This window comes from Hemibagrus wyckioides, linkage group LG19 (assembly GCF_019097595.1).
Source record: "Hemibagrus wyckioides isolate EC202008001 linkage group LG19, SWU_Hwy_1.0, whole genome shotgun sequence".
NCBI classification, from domain to species: Eukaryota; Metazoa; Chordata; class Actinopteri; order Siluriformes; family Bagridae; genus Hemibagrus; species Hemibagrus wyckioides.
In genome coordinates, this window is record NC_080728.1 from 6,664,989 (window position 1) to 6,686,197 (window position 21,209).

The following is a 21,209-nucleotide window of genomic DNA, read 5'->3' on the forward strand; positions in this document are numbered from 1 at the left end:
CTTACAAAAATTCTTGCAGCAGTGCTGATTAGCATTAGGTTCATTCTTTTTGGGAAATAATTTTTAGCTTCAAGGAGGATTTACTGAAGCATCTTAATCCATTATTGCTCATTAAGTCAGTTTACATTTTGCTTTCTATCTCACAGACAGCGGCCTACAGTTTTTTTTGGAAATCACGTTATGCTCCCTCCTCTTGACTTGGCCTAATTTCAGGTGAAGGATCAAACTGCTCTAATTTTTCATGCCTTGAAAAAGCCTCAGTCATGATGTAAACTGTGTGGCTTTAGCATTTATTCTGTATTGCAGAGATGTTTATACAGAGGAAAGGATATCTATAATAAATTACAATGCTACATGTACACTTCTTATAGATGCAGTTGCACATGTTCATAATTTGATATATATGAATAAAGAATCCACAAGAAGATCTCGTCTTTAAATGCCTCTTTACGGTGTGTAGGAAACAGAGCATTATGGGTGATATGGGCTTGAGTGAGGAGCTGTATTAAGTGCAGTGCTACTATTTGCCAGTTTAATATATAACAACATGTCAGGCTTAAATGTGGCATTACTATTAAAATCTATTTAAAATACTAATAAATAATATTAAAAATAACAAATTAATTTATTTATTTACTTTTAATTTATTTACATTTTTGACAAATACCAAAGAGCACATTTTTATGGATAAAATGATCAATTAATTTAATTATTAATTATTATTTATAGACCTAATAGTTGAGGGATCGATCAGCTTAAACTGCGCACACTTTTTTTTTTCTTTAATAGGAAATCTATTTTATAAATTCCAGCCCAGTCTCTCCTCACACAATTTCTAAATTTTTTATGTCCCTTGTTCTGGTAATAATCAGAACAACTATGTCTAATGCAGTTATTATTTCTAATGCCAATGACTGAGACTGCGCAGTTAGCCTGTAGTTAAATTGGAAAAGTTTCATGGTGGTCTGCTTTTTATAATCTGGCCAAATGTATAAAAAATTAAGGAAATACAAAATAAGTCTACCCTGACCTAGTAAGATCTGGAGTGAATAATTCATGTTCATTTGCTTCTTATTTGGTTGATTAATCCTTAAATGTGATTAATCGGAGCCTGTGGAATTGACCCTTTACTTTGTTCCTGATTAAAGGATATTTTATTATTTTAATAATAAATTATGAAGTATATAATATTACTTTAACTACTTAATAATGAATTATTTATCAGTATCAACATGATATATAATATCACAAACAGCAATATTAATAACATTAATTAGAAAAGCACAGGAAATTATATAATACAGTAAAGCATACACATAATATTTTTGGTGAACTCAGCTCAGAGAATGTAACAAGGTCTGTCTGTATTGTTTAAAATTAACCATATACATTCTAAATTTGCTCTTCAGTATACTATATTGAGAAACAGACCAGGCAATTGTGTGTATGATTTCATTTCTGATGTTTATACTACAACATTTTGTGAAATTTAGATACTGATACTGCTGCCGAATGAAACTGAACGTGGAAGCTCCATTAGAAACAGATTTATAGAGAAATGGACAGATATCATAAACAAACATCTCTGGAGGACTGAACAGATCAAAGGAAGCGCTGTGCTCTCACACCAGGAAATAAACCTTTTCTGATTTCACATTATTCAGGAATGGCCTCAAGGAACTTTGGCCTAGGTACAATAAAACAGCTACACGAAGAGGTCATATGAGGATTGGCCTCATGTGAAAGTTAAGACATGTTCCAAGTTCATGTAGCAATTTCAGTGCTATTGAGTTACAATAGTATTCTCACAAAGACGGATGGATTTTGTTTGGGTCTTTGTTGAGTTTTTGGACCATATTCCATTGTCCAAAGTCCAGTTAATCCTTTTTTACCAGTACAGTTCTGTTCCATTTTCCCTACAGCTTGGAAATTGATGTATTTTCAATCAGTATAAACATATGAATTATTTTATTGCCGCATGTCTGATATAAAATGAGTCGGAACACACTCTTGGCTTTCATCGTGAGATGTTTTTTCCTTCTTTTGGGGTAGTTGTCAAGATAATGGCTTCAAATTTGAGATAATTATGAACAAGCACTTGGGGCATCTCACACAGCAGAAATGGGTTTAATATCATCATTTACTTTGAAGATAGAAACATTTTGTGCACTGTAAGATAGCTTGATCATGTGAACATACTTCTTATCTTTACTCTAATTATCATGGCAAGTTTTGAAAATTGAACTCAAGTTTATAGATTTTGAAAGAGACTTATAGTAATCCATTGTCTTGACTACTTGAGAGTTGAAACAAAGTTTATATTTGAGTTGAGATTTCTCTCATGAAATGTTTTACAGTGTCTGAAAAAAACTTTTTCAATTTTCAATTCACTTTTCTATGAATATATTGGCCACAGTAGGCTGGGTAAAAACAAAAAATACTTTCATATGAGCCGTTAACCACCACTGTGTGTGACAATTCAACGCTGAACATGGACACAACCAAACAGGAGCATTTTCCCTATTTTGGTCATCATATAGTGGGGGTTTAATACTGGAGTTCTTGTACACACAGGATGGATGTTGCCTAAAACTGATACTGGGTGTTAGTATCATTGTGTTGTGTGATATGTGTTTGAGAGAGCAGCTGTATTCAGTACAGTGTCACAGTTTGCACTGTGTGATGTGTCATGCTGAAATATGAGTCTTAGGCATTACTATCAAAAACTATTATAAAAAAAAAAACTATACTATTAAATACTATTAAAAACAGTATCCCTTTAAAGTCATTTTTATCATTTCTAATTAATCTCAAAGAGCGAATTCTTATGGATAAATGGTGCGCCAATTAGCCGAGCGCTCAGTCATATCATCCTCTAAACCCAGGGCACATTTCTTTTACAGAAGATTGAACTAAATTAACATTTAATTCACAGGCATTATTTTATTAATTCGGCTATTCAAAGCAAACACTCCTGAGTTGTGTACACAATTAACTAATAAAATGATAATAAAATGCAAAATAAAATGATGCGCTGTGACAAGCGCTATTTTATAATTAGCTGAATAATGTGGGTGACAGCCATATTTATTAAGTTGAACTAAAAATGTGCTGTGATTAATACGATTACAATTTTCAATTAGGACTATTTATGCAGCAATTTAAGGGCAATTTGTATTCTATTTTAACTATATCTTGCTTTTTAAGCTAATATACTTTGGGCTTTAAGGCAAGTGTGCAGGTTTTGCAGGGGTAAATGCTATTGAAAATCCTTGTCTCTTGACACTTCTACTCAGGACAAATCTGGCAACCTTGGCGGTGTGAACTGCATGGAGGTAATGTGCATAATCTGAAAGGTTCAAATGTCAGTAAAACCGAGCTGTCACTGCTAGGCGCTTCAGCAAGGTCCTTAACCCTTATCAGTATCTTGTCTTAAGTTTCTTTGGATAAATGCCAAATGTGGTACATGAAAATCATGAGTAATGACAACAATTAAATTGTCATTAACAGTCTGTAGTTTTCTTCCATTTTTTTTAAACAAGAGCTTGTTTACTTCATGTTTTACTTTAGCTTTATGTAGCATCACTATACTTTATATATAAAGTCTCTTTCACTCAGAGAGCAGCGATCTGTACAAAGCCAAATACAAAGCTGTACCTCTTTTATTATACTTTAATAATTATCCCTTGTATTATCACATATTCAGTACAGTAGGGGTACTCTATAAGAATAAGAATAAGAATAAGAATAAGAATAAGAATAAGAATAAGAACAGTAATAATAAGAATAATAACAATAATAATAATAAGCTGCCTGATAAAGTATAACACAGTGGCAGGTTAAAGAAAAAAAATCACCCACACACACACACACATGCACACAAGCACAGCAGCTGCTCCTACATCTCATAAGCTCTATTTTCCCAATTAGCTGGTACTTATGGCAGCTTGTGTTTGCCTGTGGATCACTGCCATGTATACAAGGCTGTTTGGGGACAAAAGCTATTAGATGAACAAATAGGTGTCGCTGTGCTTGCCTGGCAGACAGTGGGAACACACTGAGGGTTGCAGTGATTCCTGAGTGCAATATATTGATCAGATGTCAAATTGTCAAAACATACCAATGACACTGTCTCAGTTCCAGTACACAGCGTGCTCTCACACTCAGCTGCTCACTTTAGCCACCTTTGCACACACTTTCTGTTAAAATCACACACCACCGTTACTACAGTACTGACTCTACAGACTTTATTTCAGGTATTTATTTCATGGGGATTAATTGCAGTAATTAAAATGCTAATTAAATTGTTAAGATGTGTGTTACAGGGTTTATATGTGGTGATAAAAAGCATCTGTTGCAGTGTGTGTAATCATCTTTTTATATCTTAGTGGGGACCAAGTCACATCTGTCTGTCTGTCTGTTTGTCTGCCTGACTGTCTCTCTTTCTGTCTGTTTGTCTGTCTGTTTCTCTGTCTGTCTCTGTCTGTCTGACTATCTCTCTGTCTGTTTCTGTCTGTCTTTCTGTCTGACTGACTGTCTCTCTGTCTGTCTGTATTTTCATTTACTCTTTTCTTTGTGTCATTGTTTGTATTCTCTTTCTTTTTTCACAGAAAACTGCAGTTATTTTTAATATTAAAAAAACACAGATTTCCTGAGGTTCCTGATGTTAGAGTTAAGTTTAGGCATGGCATTAAATAACTTTATTGATAATTATGTGAATGGAATGTCTTGAACATGTGTGTGTGTTTGTGTGTGTGTGTGTGTGTGTGTCTTTTTACCTGTTCTTGTTACTCGATATCCACTCGGACACAAGGGACACAGCCTGCCGGTGGCAGTGTTTATTCCCAAAACTGCAGGCCAACATAATCACCGCCCTTTGCAGCTCTCTAGTGGGGGTAGTGACAGAATGTAGAAGGAAGGACAGACATGTGGAAAGGGTATAGTAAAGGGTGAGAGAGAACAGGATTGAGAGAATGAAAAAAGGATGAAAAACAGAAGAAATGCAAGATGCCATATGATGAGAGATAGTGATGAAGTAAATGGGAGAGGAGTACAGAGGGAATAAGAGAGAGAGGAAGTGAAAATGGGAGTGAGGACATGAATAGAGAGAAAGGGAATAAGGCAATGTGAAAATAAGAGAGGTAGAGAATAAAAGAGAAGAGAAATGGTCAGAAAATTTAAGAAGGTATAAGAAAGAGAGAGAGAAAGGTGTAATAACGGTGGCACAGTGTTAGCAAGAAAGTGAATAAGGGGAAGAGGGAATAAGAGAAGAGGGAGTATAGATGTATAAAGTAATTTTGGTTTGAAAATAGTGTGGACAGAAAACATTAATAACAAAGAATTAAATAAATTTAATTAATGAATTGGAAAAATGGAAACTGTCAACATGGACAAAAGGCTTGGTATCATCAGGCATGTAGCATAAACTGAACAAATGCTTCACGCTAAATACAAGACACATGAGGGATTCATTGACAGACTAATCAAAGGAAAAACTCAAAACTAAGACTACATGTGACTCATTAGGACGACAACCATTAGGACAATGCAGGGGTGGAGATATGACATGCATCAAACAAACCTCCCTTGGCAATGCAAACAAAGCAAACACATGAAAACACTGAACAACGCCGACACGAGCGCTGTAGCACTGCAGGTTATAGCACAGCTTAGCTAACAGCACTCAGCTGTTTATTAATTAATTAATTGTTAATTACGACAACTGGCCAATCAAAAGGTTCTAAATGTCATGACAAATTTCTAGAATCTTCCAGAAAGTTCAATGAGACAGTTATAAAGGTGTATATAAAACGTTAGATGCAATACAATTCTTATATGTTAAGTTGAAATAAAGGTGAAAGAAATCTAACATATATGAGGTAGAATATCTTTAGCTGGTTCCTGTTAAAGTTTTTGTCCCCTTAACCGTAAATCCCAGATGGAGATTTACTGTATCTTCACTGTGTGTGTCTCTTCTTTTGAGCAGTGAAAGTCTTGGCACTTACTCAGTCTGATAGGTGGCCTGCAGGAAGGAGCCGTCTGCATTCACACTTGGCCAGCCCAGCTTATGATACTTCAGCTCAACCTGCCTCAACACATAGCTCTGAACATAAAGGACACAAAGAAGGAGAGAGAGAGAGAGAGAGAGAGAGAGAAGGAGATAAGCAAGAGAGGAAGGGAAGGGGCAAAAAAAAAAAAATGGGATGGAGAGATCAAATGAGGGAGTGTGGAAAAACAGGAGAGAGTAGCTAATACACGTATACACTTGTGTTAATTTGTGTGTGTTTTTTGTGTGTGTACTGTATGTTTCCACAGCTGGTAATCTGATTAATTTAACCTAGTTTACTATGCTTCCTTACTGAGATGAGAATCCAAATACTATAAGATCCTGCTTTGCTCACAGATAAACATAGCTCATTAGAAGAAGAAATATACACGGAGAAACAGATGACAGGAAATAATGTCTGATCATTTCTGGTTTAACAATTCCCCTACCATCCCTGTGTCTGCTTTTTGGTGAAGCAGCTCATTACTGCAGATCTGAAGCCAACTCTGTGTTGACATGTCCTACAATTTAGGCCTTTAACCGATTTCAGATCATTGTTGAAAGCTCAAAGAGGTTGAAAACTCTAACTTAAGAAAAAAAAACCTTTGGAATTTACTGCTTGCTTCCACATGATTGAACTGAGAAATATATACACAATAATTTTTTCAAACATCCAACATGATTTGAGTGTGTATTTACAAAGCCCTGAATAAAACAAAACACAGAGCTCGCACCTGAGTCGAGAAAGCAAACCACAGCACTGGTGTTTTGCAACAGACACTTTACCACTGTGCTATTCTACTATGCATAATTTAAGGCCCTAAATGTAATACTATAGTCATATTTCCCATCACTGGCAACATCCTCTTGAGATTTCTTGAGATGTAACCAGTTCACAATTAATACTACATGATCACTCTCAATCCAATCAAGTAATTCATAAACTTGTTTAAATTCAATTTAGTATAAATAATGAAGTCATGTTTTAGTTTTTCATAAACCTAATATTTTATGTAATCTATACATCATATTTATTCTTTAAATCTGACCCCATATTTCTTTTTCTCATTGTACAGATGTGTCAAAATAACCTCCATGTCTGCCTTTTCGTGTTCAAATAGACTAACGGTGTTTAAATGTTTAAACTCCACTACAGATGTTGATCCCAGGTCAGTGGTGAAGCGTCACAAGAGCTAATGGAGATTCTCTTACACTAAAGATGCTGTAGTCCTTGGTGCGGTCAAGCAGCTTGTCGAGCTGGTACAGCGCACGGCTGGCAGCATGCCAGGGCAGAAACTCATCCTCCTCAGACAGGTAACAGATGATCTGCAGAGGGATGCTCTGTGGGAGATAGCCGGCCCTGCAGAGACACACAGAATGAGAGACACTTAGGTAGTGAAATAGATATTCTGAGACAGGCGCATATGTAAAAGAGAGAGAACAGTAGAGAGACAATTGCAGATGTAAAAAGAAAGAAGAAGAAGAAGAAAAAAAAAAAAGATAAATAGGAACCCAGTGGTCCAGACATATAACAAAGGTAAACTTGTGGCTATCCATAAACACAAGCTGACAGCTCTGTGCCAAAGTGACACTTTTGCTTAAAGTGAAAGAACAAAACGAGTTTGTGTTTTGGCAGTATATAGATCATAACACTATTTGAGGGAGGGTTACTGTCATGGATAAAGCTTTCCACAAAAAAAAAAAAATACTCCTGAATGCACATTCTCCCTCTTCTAATGCTGCAGTCCTGTTTATGCTGTATAAATCCATAAACTTGGATCAGAAGCTTGGAGGATAAAAGGCACTGGCACTAGAAAAGAAGTTCAAACCCCATACACTGTCATCAAGAGCAGCATATCAAACACAAGGTATGATTCCAGAGGCTTTTTGAAGCAAATATGACTCAGTATTTTATCACAAAGATTAGTCACTACACCACTTCCATCCATTTCAGCCCTAGCTCTCCATAGCCCGGGGCTTTTCAGGGACTTCTAACACCATCTGAGGAGAAAGCAGGAGTCCATGTAGCAAATAACAGAGAGAAAGGCTTCAAACAACCTCAATGGAACAGTCTAAGGACATTTTTTCCCCACTATTTGACCACCCACAAAGCAGCACCGTCCTGAATTACAATCAGACCCACAAAAAAAATCTAAAATAAAAGAAAATAAAAAATCTGGACCTGACTTTTAGGTAAAGGCATAAACATAAAAAAAAAAACAGCACATCTCACCTTAAGAGCAAATCTAATTCAAATCTAGTTCTCATTTTTGTGCATGTTTCCACCTCCATTTGTTTAATCTGAACTTCATCATTCACTGTTTCTTTGTGTGTTTAGTTTCCGTCGGAAAAACACAATCGATAATGTGTAACTATTGATTTACAGTAGCGGAGTGATAAATGAGCTTTTAATACTGTAAGCACCTTGGGTGGATGTGAGACAGGAGGACGGTGTGGAGAGAACAGAACAAATTGGTAAACATCCCACAAGGCAAATAAATCCTGCTGCCCTTATGCATTAATTACCCAGACTGCCTAATTACGCAATAGATTTTAAAGACAGCTGACAAAACACAATTACATCAGGCCTTAATCACTCATGTGTTATTAAAAGGCAAGCAAAAGCTCATCTGCATAATGGGCTTAATGCTTAGTTCTTTGATGCTCCTTCACCCCTCATGTTCACTTAGAGGCAGTAGTAGAAGAACACATTGCAGAGGCAGATTCTCTAGCCATGTGCTTTGCTTTCCCCAGATGGCTATCTCGTTAGGAAAATGGCAGATTATCAGTGAATTTAGGCACAATAAAGCAATAAGTACAGCAATTACAAATGTACTGTAGGCCAAAACAGGTCTAACTGTAAATATCCAAATTGGACATGTTTAAAGATTTCATTAAATTTTGATTCTAGGCAAAATACGTTTTTTTTTCCCTTCTCATTTACACATTGTTGCCCCAACATGTTTTATGGCTCATTTTATGCTTAAGATAAAAGGTTTGTAGATGTGTTCTGATAGCCAGATTGAGATCTGGGCCTAATTAATTAGTCAAGCTGGGTACAAAGGGATTTCTTCATTAACTGTTCAAAGGAGCATTTTCAATAGAAATGTTGGTATTTAAGAAAATAATGCAAGTTCAGAAAGCAAAACAAAATAAATGAATAAATAAATAAATGAATAAATAAAACACAATTTCTCAAGGCCCTTGCACTGTTTTTGAAGAATTTACAGCATTTCCATATACCAGGCTTTTTATTGTCAATATTAATGTTTAATGGTTAGTTAATAAAATAATAATTTACATTTTGATTCAGTGGTGAGACCAGCCATGCTGTATGGTTTAGAGACAGTGTCACTGAGGCAGATACAGGAGTCAGAGCTGGAGGTAGCAGAGCTGAAGATGTTGAGGTTCTCTTTGGGAGTGACACGGTTGGACAGGATTAGGAACGAGTACATCAGAGGGACAGCTCATGCTGGACGTTTGGGGGACAAGGTTAGGGAGGCCAGATTAAGATGGTTTGGACATGTTCAGAGGAGGGAGAGTGAGTATATTGGTAAGAGAATGTTGGACATGGAGCTGACAGGCAGGAGGCAAAGAGGAAGGACAAAGAGGAGGTATATGGATGTAATAAATGAGGATATGAAGCTAGTGGGTGTAAGTGTTGAGGATGCAGAAGATAGGGATAGGTGGAGAGAGATGATTCGCTGTGGACACCCCTGAAGGGAAAAGCCGAAAGAAGAAGAAGAAGAAGAATTTACATTTAAATTGTCTGTATTGATTGATTAACTGTACAGTGGAAGCTCATTGGTTAAGGTGTTGGATTAGTGAAGGTTGTGTGTTGGAATCCCAAGATCACCAAACTCCCACTGCTGGGCCCCTGAGCAAGGCCCTTAACCATAAACTGCTCAGTTGTAAAGAAAATGTGATTCGCTCTGGATAAGGGTGTCTAATGTAGATGTAAACTATATCAAACTGTACAGTTATGAATTTTGACTTAAAGAATTTAAGGACAAAACTGAAATGAATGTTTATAGTTTCTAATTATTATAGGGGAGTTTGTATATCTTTGTTTAATTTAAAAACATGAATTTAAAGTGGACCATTTGTTACTACAATAAATGTAATAAAAATGGTTTAGTTATCTGTACTTAATTTTAACATAATATAAAATTAGTTAAAAGCAAGTTAGTCTCACTTAAAATAACATAGTAAAAGCCACTTAAGGAATAATAAATACAATATTCCTTCACACAATTGAGTTAGTGTCACTTAAAATTTTCAGTCAATCATTATTAGTCAATTAATCATCATCAGTCAATAATTATTTTGAGTTAAATGAACTTAGCAAGGTTGTACAGTGCACCTCTTGTCTAGAGTGTGTGCGAACTCACGGAAACCTTGACTGATCGGCTTCAAATAATATAATTTGTGATGAGTTACAGCACTTTTAGAGAATATACAAATTAATGTGTCGAGTTTAATTATGATATTTATTTCAATTACACACACAATGTATAATGAAAATCTTGTGAAACGGTCATTCTCCATTAATGACATTTCATACTGATGACAAGAAATATTGAAGATGAAAAAATCTCTGAAAGCAAGCCAACATGAAACCGTAATTTAAGACAAACAAGACCTGTCATTTAATTAAGAAATGCAGCGGATCAGATGGTGAGGACATGGGTAGTTTTTTTTCCCCTCTGTTTTCATGTCAAAAAAGATTTGCTCATCACTTCACCTAACTCACTCCACCTAATTCACATCTAATGTAATATGTCCTCAATTGCAGAAAATTCCATTACGTGTCAATAAGATGAAGCCAAACATATTTCCAAATCCAAACGGAAATAAATCGATAGCCACCTGAGTCTTCTGAATTCTCTTGTGTTTGTAAAATTATTTAGAAATCCTAGAAAATTGAAACCCTGAGGCACTGGCTAAGCATCGCTGTGGATGGAAGGAGATGGTGGGTTGAATCAGCAGGTAACGAGTGATTGTTCTCACCTGTGTGTATTACCAGCAGCCTACTTTTGTGGCTATTTTTATTTCTTTTCAGTAGGGAGAATGAACCAGAAAAAGAAGGACTTGGCAAAGCTAAAGCAACAACACATACATATATACATACACACCCCCACACACACAAACACAGTGTTTGGCCTTTCAGCTACATCCTGCATTACTCATGAAATCTAATCCTGCATCAGTCTCATTTAGTATCTAGTGAGTCAGAAGGTCTTGTCCATGATCCCTCAACTGAGCCTACAGCTGAACCTTCACCATGATCCTGCTGATCTGTGCAATAGCCCTTCTTCTCTGTCTGGAACTTCACAGATCAAGCCCTAGCATGAAGACCTCATCTAAACACAGATACAAAGCTCTTCTACGCACAGTAAGTGACCACAAACTAAAGATATATATATCATGTACTGGCCAAATCAAGATTTTGGTAGACCCAAAAGAACTGAGTGATGTATTATAAGCAAAATGGGTTTGAGCAGAATTTAAGTTAAGGGGTGTGCATACTTATGCAAGTAGGTTATTGTAATATTTTCCTTCCCTAAAACATTCTATTTGTTGTTCACAGTCATTGTTTTTCATATTTTGGTTTACTGCAGTTGTGTGTAGAGTGTGTGTGTATATATATATATATATATATATATATATATATATATATATATATTTTTATATCTGCTGTAGAAGTAGTATGATGGAGTTGATCATGGCTCAGTGCTTGGCTGCCTGATTGCTTCCCTGGTGTAGTGTGTTTAGTAATCTGAATGATTACTTTTGGGAATGAGCTGTGAACAGTTGAAAACACACGAGTCTATCCATTACTAAATGATGAAGAGTGGAGCTGGGCTGCAGAGTGTGTGTGTGTGTGGTGGTGGTGATGGGGGGGGCACTACATCTGCCAGAGTTCCTGCTTGTTTGACAGGAAGTGGAAAAGTGCTTGTTGAAGCAAATATTTCTCACAATAGAAATGAATCTCATTAATCAATCTTCTTTGGGGAGTTTTATATAGTTGTTAGGCAAACCTTAATCAAAATTTTGCACTAGATTTACAAAAGTATCAGAAATGCTGAATTTGTGTTCGTGTGTGTGTGTGTGTGTATGAAAGCACATTCATGTAATTACACCCACAAAACACATCATAAAAGGTAAAGCTCAGAGAGGGAAAAGGCAAAAGTGGAAGTTATTTTGACTCACATCTGTACCAAAGGAATATGTGGTCAGTTAGATTAAATAAAAATAATACATACTTTTTGCCAAAAAACAAAACAAAATGTTTCTCAACAAAATGTGATTTCAGTGCTTACTAAAATTAATTTAAATAGGTTTCTAATGGCTAGATTAAATGATGTAGAGTGAGTGTGGTCAATTCACGTAGTATTAACATAAACCAGATACAGTTACGCAGTTACGTAGTGAAATCTCAGGAGGATATTGGTGCTGATGGGAACTGCACTATAACATTTACTATTAGATTTAGGCAACCTGCATAGTAGAACAATGCAGTGGTAATGTGTCTGTTACAGAACACCAGCATCTTGGGTTTGTTTCTTAGCTCAGTGTTGGATTTTATTCGAAAATACACGCTCAAATCAAGTTGGAATTGTGTTATTGTATATAGATTGTATTGTATATAGAGAGGAGAATAACCTACACTGTATCCAGGTGATCATGGACATCAAGTACATCAGATGTGAAGGCTTTTTATATAGTTTTTGTGTCTCAGTGACTGTCAGAAGTCTGCCAATAAAATGATCGATGCTCATGCGTCAGTCTGTCACTTATTTTAATTTAAAGGTCAGCAACAATAAATAAATCTTCACATTACTCAACCGGACATGCAGAAAAATTTTTTTTTCACTGGCTGCCTCTGAAGTGTTGCACCGCATTTAAAAAAGATACCATGGCAAGCAGAACCGATTTATAAGCCAGGTTTCATGCTCTGAAAAAAAAAAAAATCATACATTTCTAAGTATCTGTTCACTCAAAAGCATGACATTCAATATATCTACTGTTAAATCTTTTTGGCTATGCACAGACTGACCTGTCCCCTTTTTGTAAATTCAAATAATCTGTCACATGTATAACCATACATAATACGGCATGCAGTGAAATACTTCTTGACCGACTGTGTCATTAAACCTAGACTCAATAAGAGTAGAAGAGAATAAAGATAAAACGATATACACCAAAATGTTCTAAGAATAGAATTATACTAAAACTAGAATGAACTATACAGGTGGGTAAGGAAAGAGAGTATGGTAAAGAAAAATACATACACTATATTGCCAAAAGTATTCGCTCACCCATCCAAATAATCAGAATCAGGTGTTCCAATCACTTCCATGGCCACAGGTGTATAAAATCAAGCACCTAGGCATGCAGACTGTTTTTACAAACATTTGTGAAAGAATGGGTCGCTCTCAGGAGCTCAGTGAATTCCAGCGTGGAACTGTGATAGGATGCCACCTGTGCAACAAATCCAGTCGTGAAATTTCCTCGCTCCTAAATATTCCACAGTCAACTGTCAGCTGTATTATAAGAACGTGGAAGTGTTTGGGAACGACAGCAACTCAGCCACGAAGTGGAAGGCCACGTAAACTGACGGAGCGGGGTCAGCGGATGCTGAGGCGCATAGTGCGAAGAGGTCGCCAACTTTCTGCAGTCAATCGCTACAGACCTCCAAACTTCATGTGGCCTTCAGATTAGCTCAAGAACAGTGCGCAGAGAGCTTCATGGAATGGGTTTCCATGGCCGAGCAGCTGCATCCAAGCCATACATCACCAAGTGCAATGCAAAGCGTCGGATGCAGTGGTGTAAAGCACGCCGCCACTGGACTCTAGAGCAGTGGAGACGCGTTCTCTGGAGTGACGAATCGCGCTTCTCCATCTGGCAATCTGATGGACGAGTCTGGGTTTGGCGGTTGCCAGCAGAACGGTACTTGTCTGACTGCATTGTGCCAAGTGTAAAGTTTGGTGGAGGGGGGATTATGGTGTGGGGTTGTTTTTCAGGAGCTGGGCTTGGCCCCTTAGTTCCAGTGAAAGGAACTCTGAATGCTTCAGCATACCAAGACATTTTGGACAATTCCATGCTCCCAACTTTGTGGGAACAGTTTGGAGCTGGCCCCTTCCTCTTCCAACATGACTGTGCACCAGTGCACAAAGCAAGGTCCATAAAGACATGGATGACAGAGTCTGGTGTGGAGGAACTTGACTGCCTGCACAGAGTCCTGACCTCAACCCGATAGAACACCTTTGGGATGAATTAGAGCGGAGACTGAGAGCCAGGCCTTCTCGTCCAACATCAGTGTGTGACCTCACAAATGCGCTTCTGGAAGAATGGTCAAAAATTCCCATAAACACACTCCTAAACCTTGTGGACAGCCTTCCCAGAAGAGTTGAAGCTGTTATAGCTGCAAAGGGTGGACCGACGTCATATTGAACCCTATGGATTAGGAATGGGATGTCACTTAAGTTCATATGTGAGTCAAGGCAGGTGAGCGAATACTTTTGGCAATATAGTGTATATGAATGCAGATCAGTGGTAAAAAATTTTAAAAAAGTAGAACTATTATGAATAAAATGCAGATGTGTGCATTTATAGTGTATCTGCAAACCAAGTCTGGTAGAGGTTGTGTAGGTGAGTGTGCTGTCCAGTCTAAGCTTATGAATGACCTCCTCCTCATTCTCTCTGTTTGCCTTCATGGTGCAGAATCTGCCTCTTCCCTGATCACAACAGAGACAAGCATCTGTGGTTCGGATGGCTGAAGTCTTTCACTATCTTCCTGGCCTAGCTATATGGCGGTTGTTGTTGTTGTTTCGGCCGCTCCCTGTTGGGGGTCGCCACAGCGGATCATTTGGTCTGCATGTTTCAACTTTGCACAGGTTTTACGCCGGATGACCTTCCTGGCACAACCCTCCCATTTAATCTGGGCTTGGGACTGGCACTGAGAGTTAACGCTTCAGTGGCTGGGTTAGCTCCGTGCCCGGGAATCGAACCCAGTCAATGAGAGCGTAGGATCCTGCCGCTGGACCACCAGGAGGCTTCAGGCTCTATGGCAGTATTTGTCCTAAATCAATGACTTTTCTTATTTGACTTTAATTTACAGATTTGGGTTGGCTTCCTTCTATTATTTTTTTAATAGTTAACATGTATTCAATTGATCACATTAATATTAAACAACTGGCTTTCACACAGTTTTTATTGGATTTTTGTGTGTATTTAAAACACAGGGTTTTAGCATGTTGACACCGTTAGCTACTGACCTAAAGAACTGAAGATCTGTTTTTGATGGCGACTTTACAAAGCTGTAAGTTGTTCGGGGGAACTGTCTATAAATCAGCATTATTTATAATAATTATGTAAATTATTTATAATTATTATATTATATACAGTATTATTATATATAACAATTATGTAAATTAAAAAGTAGATGATTTAACGCCCATCAATCGAGGTAAGTTAGGTACTCTTGTTTTGCATAAACTTGCACACACTCAGGAGCATAAAATGTAAATAAATATTTTAATTTTTTTTTAGACCAAATTTCATTATTTCAGTATTATGAATAAATCTATATATATCCAATGTTATAAATGAGGCCCAGTGTATTTAACAAAAATAAAATACAGCTAAACCAGCCTTAGAATTATTAATTAATCATGCTAATTCACAAGCAATTATGGACTGTTCCACATGACTTTAACGCAAAATGGAAAGATGATCAACCAGTCACAAGGGGATTAGTAGCAATTGTGGAATTAAGCCTTTAAGCACTGATGTGTTTTTGTTTGTTTGTTTAATTCTTTTGTAATGTGCTTCAAAAAAAATCTAAAGTACTTCAGTAAAATCAGCATATAGATTTATTTTTATATGTTTCCTAATGCAGTTGATTCATGAGATTTAATGCCATCTTGCCTTCCCCTAGAAGGAAAAAAAACAATTGTTTTTGTATGCAGCTTTAAACCAGAAATGTAAATCTGTGTATCGACTGTTATGCCGAAATCAGCGATGAACTACATTACCCATCAGCCCCAGTACATCACGTGATCATGTCACATGTCCCAATGAACACTTACACCTTTAACCTCTCCATTACCAGCCCTATTTAAATTCTGGTTTCTGTGTGTTTGACAAGATGTCGTTGTAGTTGTTGTTGATGTTCATGTAGGGTGTGTGTGTGTGTGTGTGTGTGTGTGTGTGTGTGTGTGTGCGCGCGCGCCACAGTTTCTTTTGTAGTCTGTATGCTCTTGGCTTTGTGGAATTCTTGAAATCTGTGTGATCTTCACAGACGATCTTTTAAAGAGTATGGAAAGTGATAATTTATGTATGACAAAAATAAGCACACTGCATGTACAAAATGTACAAATTTTTTAAAAAATGAATTAAAGCACCCTGCAGAGATATGCTGCCATGCGCATGGATCATATTCTGTGTGAGCTGTACATTAGTGCAGCTCTGTGTAAGCATGGTATTGTGCTTCTTGTACAGAAATATGGTTTTATTTCAGAACTCAGTAAGCAGCATTTTGGATTGCTGAACCAAACAGTGCATCTCCTATTAGCATCATGTTAATGAACTCTATACAATATTTCCACAAGCAGGGTTGCCATGTACTGCAGATATATACAGTAATCCCCCATTTATCGAGGGGGTTACGTTCCAAACCCACCCGCAATAAACGAAAATCCACGATACACGGACTCCACCCCCAAATACTTTTTTTTTTTATTGTTTAAACCTTAAATGACCCTCCCACACTCTTTAAACACACACAGAAAACATTTGCAGGCATATAGCCAGACGAATTTTGGGTAAATGCATAGAAATATCACATTTATAGAGAGTACTGTATGTATGTATGTATGTATGTATGTATGTTCCTTGCCAGAAGCCATAGAAGGTGCAGAGCGTCTGGGCGACATAATAGGGCTTGTAGAAAAACAGAACAAAAGCAAAAAGCACTCGGGACAGTGGCTGCTGGCTATGTGTGCAGTTAGGAAAAGGGGAAGCAGAATTCACCAGCATCCAAGTTCTTTGCGTGTCAATCACAACCGTGATTAAATGAATGGGGCATTCCGATTGGTCAGACTCATTCTTTCAGTTGTATTGTATTTAGATTTTCAGCATCCCCGCGCCGCACTTTCCTAAACAACGCTACGCTGTACAGTATTTGATATATTATTAACATTTTACTTTATTTTAATTTGTTTATATTTTGTAATTAATAATTGTATTTTTATTTATAAATTACCTTATTTCAACATAAAAAACAACAACTATAAGGTTTGCGGATACCGCGATATAGCGGGAAAATCCAAATAAAATGTTTATGTTCCAAATAAAAATCTGCAATATACTGGGACCGCGATATATGAACTGCGATATAGAGGGGGATTACTGTACTGCTGTTGCTAAAAAAGACTGCATAAAGCAAATACTTTCTCCCGTGTCTAAGTATTCTTGGCTAGTTTTAAGTCCTGTGGTGTTTTTTGAGTTAGGGTGAGTATTTTGTTGAAGCATGGCAACCCTTTCCATCACCTTTGGCAAAATGTTCTTAAATTTCCCACATCTCCTTGTGCAACTTTTTCCATTTTGTTCTGTAGAATCCATATCTATTGTAAGGCTTTCTGGCAAAAAAAAAAAAAAAAAAACCCTTCTTGTGTTTTTACATCTATTGTTCATATCTGTATTATTTATTTCTTTTTTGCCTAGAATGCATGATATGATCAATCTGAACAGTGTATTTGCTTTCGGTTATATTCCGCACACACACACACACACACACAAATTACACATAACCAAGGCCTAGAGCTAAGCTAGTGTTACACAAAGAGAGCTAATAAAAGTAGGGCTTGAAACAGCCATGCTTATTTTTTTTTTTTACCAATAAACTTCAATTCAGGATCTGTGAAATCCATCAATGAAATTCAACTTATTTCTGCTATTTCAAGCTGGAATTTGCCAGTCAAGGCTCACACATACTGTATGCACATGATGTATAAGCAGTGCTAGCTGTTGAGGGATGATATATCAATAAAGCAGTGAATTCATTACAGCTGTGCAACAATTATAATTAGATGATAGACTGAGTAGATTATAGAATACTGACGAACTGTCACTCTAATTCCAGCTTCAAAATCCAGCTATGAGTCTCAGAATAATTACACGGCCTACAAACCCACCACCCTTACAAACTCTCTCACATTCACCTTTACTAGCGTTCTGATTGCACAAACCTGGACTAAATTACACTTGCAGCCACTTTCACAGTATATGAGGACTCTCAGTTCACATACTTGCAAAGTAGACCCTTAATGTTCAGTTCATGTCATTGCTGAATCTTTTTGTAGCTTGCTTTCATGTACCTCTCTGGAACTGAACTTGTTTTTCTGCTTTTTTTTGCCCAGTGTCTTGCCTAGTTCATGCTGTTTGTTGACTGCCTGGACATTTATTATGACTTTGTCATTATTATGACTTTATCTATCTGCATCTTATATAAAATCTCTATTACCTTCGATTCCTAACACAAGACGCACAAATATAAACAACGCTGCTGGAGCAACACTAATTCAAAATGGAAAATGAATCACTACACTCAATGCAAGCAGCACATGGCCTTGAGAGATTTGAAAAGGGCTAGTTTGTACAGAATATTTCTGTACACTGCAGCATTACAGTTTCCCTTCATTGGAACTAAAAGACTTGAACCCTGTTCCAGTATGACAATGCCCCTATGCACAAAGCCCCTGAGGTCCATGAAGACGTGGTATGTTAAGGTTGTAGTGGAAAAGTGTCCTTCACAGAGCCCTGACTCTGATTCAACCCCACTGAACACCTTTGGGATGAACTGGAACACCGACTGAACCCCAGACCTCCTCACTCTTACAACGTCAGTGTCTGATCTCCCTAATGCTCTTGTAGCTGAATGATCACTGATCCCCACAGACACGCTCCAACATCTAGTGGAAAACCTTCTCAGAAGAGTGGAGCTCATTTAAACAGCAAACACACAAGGAATAAATCTGATGGTCAGGTGTCCACAAACTGTCGGCCATTTTTGCATTCAGCATACCTATCCACATATATTCTTGACAAGTGAACATGTTTAAGAGGAGTCGCACGTATTATTGGTCCACTAAGCTTTTTTGGTCCCACTTGACATTACATTAAGTGTGTGTTGATGAAACAAATGTGGTCTGTTATTCAAAACGGGTTTGACACTAGTGCCATGCTGCAGAGGTTGCATCATCTATACAAGGCACAATTATATGATATCCTAGGAAAGAGGTTTGACTCCACCGTGGAAGACGTGATCTCTCTATTTCATCACACATCCCTCTCAGCCTTCCTACTCAGCATGGAGCCTTAGGAGAATGGAGCAAACAACTGAGCTCTACTGGATACTTTCACAGAGCTGCTGTTTGTGGAAGGTAAAGAGAAAAAGAATGAGAGGGAGAAGGAGAGAGAGGAGGCATGACCAGAGGAATGCATAACGCTCTTCTGTTCCTCCTATTATCTTTCAGCACAGCTTCGCTTTGGGCTGTGTTTTGACACAAGTGCCAACATGTGCTTACGTTCAAGCAGACGGCGAACGAGCAAAGAAGCTTCCATTATTCCTGAACCAGCTTTACCCTCAATGAGGCTGCTGCTTCATTGTCTGAGAAAGTATTCTCTGTAAAAACCCACCTGGCCAGGTTGAAGACATCGTCAATCAGGCCTGCACGATTGCCTACAGAGATGATCTACAGTCAGGGAGGAAACAGAGACGAAGTTTAATAGTAGTGAAGTATAATAATACAGAACACAGGGAAGGCGGTGTAATAAAAACTAATGAACTGATGACAAAACGGGACATCGAAGGAGAAGTTTATGAAAACAAATCGTGAGAGATGAAAAGAGAATGAGTTCAATTAAACACAGAAGTTGATGATATAAAGCAATAAGAGAGTAATGTGGTAGCTGCATACTGTAGGGTTGATCATCAGCTGCTGGATAAGGAGCCTCCAGTTGTGAAGGTCATAGTTCACCCTGAAATAGCCTGTTTGATTGATGTTTCCCAGCAACCACGTCTTCTCATCTATGTGGCCCACCCGGTGTGTCTCTATAAATATATACATGGAGAAATAGCAAGGTGACAATGCATTAAAGCAAAGTCTAACATCATTAGAACATCCACATTTTATTCCTTTTCCCAAAAGAGATGCACATAGAGGTTGGGTGATAAATGGTTGCTACTAATGGGAATGTCTATATTCACTCAGGCTTTTTATTGTGGAAATTGTACCCTGACTGTATTAGTCGCTAATGAATTTGCTGAAAATTTCCACAGCACAAAGGACGACTATGCTGAAACAAATGACAATGGCAACAATACACGGTATGCTTCAATGGTTCTCATAAGCAAATACTTCATACACTATCAAACGAGTATGTCACCCATATTGCATATGCCAACTAGCATACTCCTGTATTCCTCTTCTTTTCCGTTAGATGAAAGGAGAAATCCAGCTCTGTTACTATGCAGTAAATGTATTATGTATCCGTTTATCATTCACCCTTTCCTTCCCTCCGAATTCTGTTTACTCTGCTTAATCATGAGCATTGATATTATGTATATAACAATATTAACACTAAACCTTATTAACAGTTGTTTAAGGTTTCTATAGTAGAAAAGCACTGTAGGCAAAACAGCATGTAGTTTAATGCATACTGTATAAATCTCCAACAAATCCCTGTCAGGATCTCAGTTAGATTTAAAGCATCTGTGTAATACTAAAGATCTTTCATTTAATAGCAATTTACAAATGGTAGATGTGTATATAGTCTTGGTAAAGTATGTAAGAGTTGTTGAACTTCTACAATGCTCTTGTTTTGGGTCTTGGGTGTAGCACAACACTGCTACACCCTTCCAGCTAGTTTAAAAAGCTACACTGATCCACTGATCAGTTTCTTTCTTGGTTGCTTAGCCACAAACAAGCTGAGTGAGTTTCTTCATTTTATTTGTGGAGTAAACGTGGAGCCATTGGCTTATTCTGATTGGTACCAAAAGGCCACATTTACCAGCACTAGCAACTCTTGGCACCTGTCACTGGCAAGAAATGAAAAGAAAAATTGACCCAAACAAAAGATAGACCAGTTTCCAGTT

General features: G+C 37.4%; 1 protein-coding gene across 1 annotated transcript in view; it reads right to left on the reverse strand.

The window, feature by feature from the left end:
- Positions 1-21,209, reverse strand: part of LOC131370316 (thyrotropin-releasing hormone-degrading ectoenzyme-like) — a 154,780-nt gene that overhangs the window by 12,407 nt on the left and 121,164 nt on the right. Inside the window, exons 12-16 of the mRNA XM_058417577.1 lie at positions 20,032-20,165; positions 19,751-19,806; positions 7,259-7,406; positions 6,006-6,103; positions 4,779-4,886 (exon numbers count right to left, since the gene is read on the reverse strand). Coding sequence (XP_058273560.1) covers positions 4,779-4,886; positions 6,006-6,103; positions 7,259-7,406; positions 19,751-19,806; positions 20,032-20,165 — 544 coding nt within the window. The remainder of the gene's footprint in view (positions 1-4,778; positions 4,887-6,005; positions 6,104-7,258; positions 7,407-19,750; positions 19,807-20,031; positions 20,166-21,209) is intronic.